Source organism: Triturus cristatus, chromosome 3_2 (genome assembly GCF_964204655.1).
Source record: "Triturus cristatus chromosome 3_2, aTriCri1.1, whole genome shotgun sequence".
Classification (NCBI taxonomy): Eukaryota; Metazoa; Chordata; class Amphibia; order Caudata; family Salamandridae; genus Triturus; species Triturus cristatus.
The window spans coordinates 295,587,816-295,595,713 of record NC_140584.1 but is presented as its reverse complement, the minus strand read 5'-3'; the positions used below and the strand labels follow the sequence as shown (position 1 = coordinate 295,595,713).

The window sequence follows — 7,898 nt, the reverse complement described above, 5'->3', positions numbered from 1 at the left end:
CAGCCGAGGTCAGCCTTCTCTAAAAGTCACCTCGCCCACTCTCTAACTTCCTCCCGCCTCTCTGCTTCTGCTTCCTGTCCCTACAGTGATCCTGACGTCGTCATTCTGATAGCGGAAAAAGGCGGGCATTTTCCTTTCTAGAGGGAGCATTTGAAAAGAAATATTACAGTGGCTCCAGGCATGCTCCTCCAGTCCTGAACTCTGTCTGCCACGGTGCCACTGGACTGTCCTTACAAGCCCCGGGAGCAATCACTGTAAGAAGAGGGGCAAGTGCAAGGTGCAGCAGCAGCTTCTATATCATTCGCGCAATAAACAGACCACACCGTGTCTTTAGCGTAAAAGGCCATTTATTAGGACCAGGCTGCACAACATTAAACAATAACCAAACATTATATGAATAACCTTTCCCCCAACACTCTACCATCCTTCACTCCTTTCACCCACTCCACACTCCCCTTTTGTACCACTCCATGCCCCTTCCGTTCCTCACCATTCCACAAACCTCCTTGCATCCTCCCGGCTCTCCTCGGCCATTCCACTCACGCCTCCAATACCCCCACCTCGTTCACTCTTCCCCCCCCGAGGGATGGGTGTGCCCGCTAATGACTCCCCCCACCCCTCCAAAGTACCGCCACCCCGCAGCCTGTCCTAAACTGGCACGCTGTAGCCAACCCTGGAAACCCAACCCTCAACTGCAGGGCGGGTGGGTGGCCTTTTCTAAACCCTCCCGATGGTGCCGTGCGCAGGAAGAGGAAGTCGCCTTCCTCCCCTGCGCTCATATACCCACCCCCTAACTCCACCCCTTGACCCTACCTGGTCCTACCCTCGCGCGAATGACCCCGGGGGAAGACTAGTCTGCGACTCTGCTTCCCCCGGGGCCCGGCATCGCGCAATAAACAGACCACACCGTGTCTTTAGCGTAAAAGGCCATTTATTAGGACCAGGCTGCACAACATTAAAAAATAACCAAACATTATATGAATAAACTTTCCCCCAACACTCTACCATCCTTCACTCCTTTCACCCACTCCACACTCCCCTTTTGTACCACTCCATGCCCCTTCCGTTCCTCACCATTCCACAAACCTCCTTGCATCCTCCCGGCTCTCCTCAGCCATTCCACTCACGCCTCCAATACCCCCACCTCGTTCACTCTTCCCCCCCCGAGGGATGGGTGTGCCCGCTAATGACTCCCCCCACCCCTCCAAAGTACCGCCAACCAGGTAGCCCCCTGTAGGGCGGGTACCTGCCCCACCCCCTAGGCCAGGACCCCTCACACATCCCTGCGACACCAGATTGCCTCATTCCAGAGCTTGCTGACCACATCCCTCATCTCCATCATATAGTAGGCGTTCCCCAGTCTAGACAGATGCACCCCGTCATCCCTAAATAGCAGTGGTTCCTCCAGTCGTAGTCCCGGGTGACTGATCACCTTAATGTCTTTCTCCCCACAAAAAACTCGCATCGCTCTGTTCAATTTCCGACGCGCCTTTTCAATTGCCCCATGCTTAACAGCTCCCCTCCAGATCCTCCTCGGGACAAACTCCGTCCATGCAATGCAAGCCCCTGCCAGTCTGTGCTTTAGTACCTCCAAGTCTCTCTGCATCAGCTGTAAGAGCGCCAAACCCGACAGCCGAACCAAGTCATTTTCCCCCAAGTGTATAATCAACAGATCCGGGCAACCCTTCTGTGGCACCATCTTCGCGAGCCAGGGCAGTAGTGCCCCCCATCGCATTCCCCCTTTCCCCCACCAGTGCACTTCGTGAAGTTGTCCTCTGAGTCCCAGGTTACGGCCGTACACCTGTTGCTCCGCATATTTCGACGCCCAGTGCACAAAAGAATGCCCCACGATCCACGTGACCGTCTTGGCCCCAGGGCCTCCCACGCAACCTAAGAGAGAAACAGATGTTAGAGACGCACAAAGAAAGCCAAACCCCGCTCCATCCAACCCCCCCCACCCTGCACCCCACCCCGTCACTTTCGCACGTAACGCTCACAACACCTTGACCTCCACCTCCCAATCTGTCGGATCCTATCCCAAGACCACCCCAGCCGGGCAGCCGCTGTCGCCGCCCCAATCCGAAAGGAGTGAGTTCCAAAACCCGCCGGCTCCAAACCCACACGCACCAACGCCATGCGCAACACCGCCAACAACTGGCCAGCCGTCACTCGTGCCCCAGACATGTGACAAAATATTTCCCGCACCCCAAGCTGCCTCGCCCTCACAAATGCCTGCCACTCAGCCACCGGGCACACACCCCCTCCCTGATTCTCATTCAGCCAAACCCACTTACCCCGGCCCAACTGGTCTGTCTTCGACCGACCGAGCCAAATCCCCAGGCGCCCCGCATCCAATCTGACGTCCTCATACCTCCGCCCCTCCCCAGCCCGCGTGCCCAGCAATTCAGACACCCGGAATGCCCCAAAAAACATCCAGACCATGCACAAGCGAAAAATCCGAACCTCAAACTCATCATAGCAACAGAGCGGCAACGCCGCAACCAACCGAACCAACACCTCAAACGTTATGGCCTCCCGTGGCACAGTGCCCCCAACTCGCTCCCTACCCCAACCCCGCAACACCCTACTAACAATCACACTTTTTGTAGGGTCAAAACCAAAAAACAGACAGCAATAAAAGGACACCCCTGCCAGTTTTCCTGAAATGGTTGCCGCCGACAACCCCTTATCCATGCAGTGCAGCACAAACTGTAATACTCCCCGCTCCACCCCCACCTGTCCCCCAGCCTCAGAAACCCCGCTCCAACCCATAAAGGCGACAAACTCTGCCCACGCCCATCTGTAGGTCCGCCTGGTGGTAACAGCAACAGAACTTTCAACTAGGTCAACCACCCTCACTCCCCTAGGGCCCAAATGCCATCCGGCAGCCCCGTCTTGCACAGATCCGCTCCAGGTGCCAGTCGCCGGAATCGCTGCCACTGCGAACGAGACAAAGCATCCGCAATGTCATTATTCGCCCCTGGCACATGCTTGGCTCGAAAAGTCACATTCAGCCGCAAACACTTCAGCATGAAACTCCTCAACAAGCGCAACACCCTCAGGTCCCTTGCCCTCTGCCGGTTGACCAACTCGACCACCGTCATGTTGTCCACATGGAACAACACCGCCCGGTTTTGAAACTCCAAACCCCACACTTCCAGTGCCACCAACAAAGGAAAGAATTCCAAAAAGGCAATGCTCCTCCCCTGCTTCCTCCAGTGTTCCGGCCAGGTCTCTGCACACCACCTCCCGTCCCAGAAAATGCCAAAGCCATCCGCCCCAGCTGCATCCGAGTAAATTTGGATTTGCCAAACCGTGTTTTCCTCCACAAAGTCCAATGAGACCCCATTGAACTCCATCAAGAACAGCAACCACGTCCGCAGATCCGCCCTCACTCCCATGGAGATCCTGACCCTGTGGTGTGGAAGCACTGCCCCCGACATGGCCATGCCGAGCCGTCGGCAGAACGTCCGCCCTGCCCTGACTACCCGGCACGCAAAGTTCAAGAACCCCGGCAGCCTCTGGACCGCCCGCAGCGCAATCCGTTTCTCACCAATCGCCCACTGGAGGCACTCCTGAATTTCCTCTACCTTCGCGGCCGGGAGCGTCGCTGTCCATTGGATGGAATCCAGCTCAATGCCCAAGAATGTCAGAACGCAAGCCGGCCCACTCGTCTTTTCGGGCGCCAACGGAACCCCAAATCCCTCCGCCAACTCCTGGAACCCTGACAGAGCCCTGCCACAGTCCCCCGAACCTGCCTTCCCCAGAAAGAGGAAATCATCCAGATAGTGCGTGACATCCCGGTGCCCAGTCCGCTGCGTGAAGGCCCACTGCAGGAAGGTGCTAAACATCTCGAACAAGGCGCAAGAAATCGCACACCCCATGGGCAAGACTTTGTCCACGAAGATGGCCCCCCCGAACTGCAACCCGAGGAGCGCAAAATCCGCCGGGTGTATAGGCAGCAAGCGGAAAGCCGACTTCACGTCACATTTTGCCAATTCCGCCCCCGGCCCACACACCCGCACAAGGCGGATCGCATCGTCCACCGACGCATACAGCACCCGGGAATCCTCCTCCGCGATGAAGTCGTTCACTGACTGCCCCTCCGGCCACGATAGGTGATGAATCATCCGAAACTCACCCTCCTCCTTTTTGGGCACCACCCCCAGTGGAGAAACGATCAAATCCTCCATCGGCCAGTCATAAAAGGGGCCTGCAATCCTCCCTTCCTCCACCTCCTTCCAGAGTTTAGCCGCCACCACCCCCGGCAATTCCTTCGCTGACTTGAGGTTGTCGGCCCATCTCCGAGATCTGGGACCTTGATACCCGACCCGAAAACCATCCGTAAAGCCCCACTGAATCTTTAAGGCGGCCTCCCTGTCCGGGTAAAGGGAGAGCCACGGGGCCATCGCCTCCACCCTAACCGGTGTAGGGGCCCTTCTGTCCAGTCTGCCCCTTCCCCTTGGCATTCCGCCATTGTTCGGAAGGAGTGGTGAGTGTAAGGCATTGCGTAAGGGGGTGCTTCCCCCCGCACTTAGAGCACTCGTGCTTGAACTTACACGGGTACCTGGAACAATACCCCCTATTGTAACTCCAACAGGCCCCGGTATTGTAAGTGCCGGGCTTGCTAGACTGTCCGGCCCCACCTGTGGGTGCTGTGGTCCCCCCCGCCCCAGTATGGGCGGGACGCGACTGAAAAGACCGATACGAGACCGGCAAACCACTCGCCGTGTGAGTTGATGCGGATGAATGCGTAGACGCCATCCATTGCATCCACAATTCCTGGTCCACCTCACCCCAATGCTTCTCGGGGTTCGCACTGACCCGCACCCTGAACTCCTCATCGTAACTCAACCACGCGAAACCCCCAAACTGCATCTGAGCCTTCCTGATGATATCCATGTATTTCAGCAATGCGATTGCCCTATCGGGATGCTTCTCGCAATAGATACTCGCGTAAATGAGAAAGGCCGAGGTCCAATTCTCCATATTTACCGGCACCCTCGGCCGCCTAGTCAGCTCCCACTCCTCTTCCTTGGAGCCCTCTTTGGCCTGCACTTCCCTATGCAGTAATTTAAAAACGTCCACGTACTCATGCTTCCAGATCTTTCCCTTTATTTTGTCGGACAAGTGCGACCCCAACGGCATAGCCAGGCCCATGTAGGGCAGTTTTTTCGGGAGCTTACTCCCCGACGCCTCCTCCTTACCCCCATCCTTCTCTGTCTGCACCCCCGCCGACGCCACCGCCTTGCCCCCAACCGCTTTGTCCTCATTCGGGAGCCCACCCTTGGGAGCCTCCACCACCTCCCTCACAGAACCGTCCCCCACCCCAACCGACCTACAAGCCTTCTTCCTTCCCCCCGTGCGACCCCCGTCCCACACCGACCACCAAACCCGCTCACCTGTCAAAGTCGGCTGTCGCTCGCTGAGCCGTCCTCCGGAGGGGGTCGCCCGTCGTGTCTCTACCGTCTCCTTGTCCGCCGATCTCCGGGGGACCTGTAACACACCAACCTCTCTGTTGTCCTTGCCTGCGCCCGTCTCGTCACAGTCATCCCGCACCTCCCCGTCCTCCAGCTCATCACTTTCTGCCTCATAATCCAACTCCACATCTGCCTCCACACCTCCAGGCACCCACAACACCTCTCTCGCCGGTCTCTTCACACCCTTGCCATTCAGTTCACCAGACATGCGTGACCCCTTCCCCCCCGCTGCCACTGCCCGCTCCCGCGCTGGAGGGACGGCCGCCGCGGACCGCCCTACTGCTTCTTGATGGCGGTAAGGGGCCGTCTTGCGCCCCACCGTACTCCCCTTAACTCTGCCGACAGCCGCCGGCTTGGATCCCCCCCCGCCCCCCAGGTCGCTCAAACCTGGGCGGGCCCCGGCACCATCGGGCCTCAAAGCCGTCCTGGCCGTCCCTGCCTGCGTCCGCGGACCCCTGACAGCCCCCCCCACCCGCCCCCTCGCCCTCTCCGCCCTCCCCCGCTCCTCTTGCTCCGCCCACCGCTCCTCCTCCGACGTGGGCGACGGGGGCCCCTCCGCCTCAGCCTCCTACACCGCCCCCACCCACCCCTCCTGCTCAGCCCGCCGTGCATCCTCCACGTGCGCCCGGAGGCGCTGTTCCCGCAGCCTGTCCTCCCAAGTCCATGCGCACCAGCCCGGAAGCCGTGGGGGGGGGGGCGGGTACCCAAAGACCCCCCCTCCAAAATCCCCGCGGCAGACTGCCCGAGCCCCACCGGCGGCACGACCCCTCCGGGCCGAACTGCGAGAACCCCCCCTCCCGGCCGCCCCGCGCCGCCAACCGACACACCAGGGGTCGACGCCCGGGACCCCCCCCCGAGACAAATCAAGGGGCCCCTCAGACTCCAAAGCCCCCCCCACTCCCTCCACACCAGCCAGCACGTCCACCGCCCCGCACGCTGGCCCCAGCCCCCCAGCCCCCACCCCTGCCACAACCTCCGCCACCTCGCCCCCCCCAGCCGCCACGAGCCCATCCCCTGGCCCCCCCACTCCCCCACCTGCCCCACCCTCCACCTCGCCGGCCCGCCCGGCCGCAGCCGCAATCACCGGGAGCCGCTCCTCCGCGGCCAACGCCGACGCCACGCCCCCGTCCGCCTCGTGGGCCTGGAACGTCAATTGGGGAAAACGAAGCCGCGGAGGCAGGCTCCTGCGCCGGCCTCCGCGCGCCTGGCTCGCTCGGCCCGCACCCCGCCCCCTCCCCCGCAGACCCGAGAGACACAGAGGTGGCGGCAGCGGCGGCTCCTCCTGACACGCCAGTACCGCCGCCGCCACCCCCGCCGAGGCCGCCCGCGGAGCCCTCTCATAACCCACCCACGCCTCTCCCAGCACCCCGGGCCGCAAAAGATCCTCCCTCCCGGCCCGCCCCAGGACCAACAACGCCCACCTCACCTCCTCCGATGCCACCGTCCCGTCACAGCCGTCTCGCTCCATAACCGCGACGCCCGCCGTACACAAACCGCCGACCTGCAAGAAATCTTCCCCGGCCTAGCCCTACACTACTACACACACACTCCTTTTCTAAACCCTCCCGATGGTGCCGAGCGCAGGAAGAGGAAGTCGCCTTCCTCCCCTGCGCTCATATACCCACCCCCTAACTCCACCCCTTGACCCTACCTGGTCCTACCCTCGCGCGAATGACCCCGGGGGAAGACTAGTCTGCGACTCTGCTTCCCCCGGGGCCCGGCAGTTTCATGTTTCAAGACTCGGCTGCGGCCTCGGCACGCCTTCCATCGCACAGGGCTGAGGGCTCCTGTGATCCGAGGATAGTGGGTTTGAGGCTGGGCAGTTGGCTGCTTCTCTGGGTGGCTCAGGGGCTCCTGGGCTCCCACTGTCTGTCTCTGTCTCCGTCACTGAGAGCAGCATGGCCCCGCGCGCAGCACTCCACATTGCTGGCCGCTGCTCTTCCTGGCACTGGTGGGCCCCCGAGTTGAACATTCCCAAGGTACTGCTTCCCTACTCTGCGGCCTGTGGTACGAAAATCAGCTTCTCGCTGGAGGCCATGGAGGGGTACTACTGATGGTGAGTGCTGAGGTTTCAGGGCAGGGAGGGCACACGGCGAGGTGATAGAAAGCACAGCATGCCTGAAGCAGGAGCGATGGGTTTGTCAAACCGATTCTGCATTTTCTTAATGCATCTGTGAGATCAAGATGTTTAGCCAATTTTGAAGCAGACAACAGCAAAATCCATTTCTCAATCCACTAAGACATTCCAGTGCATTTCTGTGACTGATTATCTTGGGAAGGATGACTACATAATCCACCCAGGGTATATGTTTCTCTTAAAAGTAGCAAGGCCCTCCCTCCCTCAGACTGATTTTATGGAAATACATTTGCTGCACAGCGTTGACCTACATCGTTTCAGATATTAATACATTAACCAGT

General features: G+C 60.0%; 1 protein-coding gene across 1 annotated transcript; it reads right to left on the bottom strand.

Annotated features, from left to right (window-relative positions):
• Positions 1-1,208: 1,208 nt before the first annotated feature.
• LOC146857185 (uncharacterized) lies at positions 1,209-4,844 on the bottom strand. The gene is made up of 2 exons (XM_085647021.1): positions 4,793-4,844; positions 1,209-1,899 (listed from the first exon to the last, which is right to left on the bottom strand). Exons 1-2 carry the CDS (start codon positions 4,842-4,844, stop codon positions 1,274-1,276), a joined length of 678 nt encoding a protein of 225 aa, XP_085503147.1. The 3' UTR covers positions 1,209-1,273.
• Positions 4,845-7,898: the final 3,054 nt, after the last annotated feature.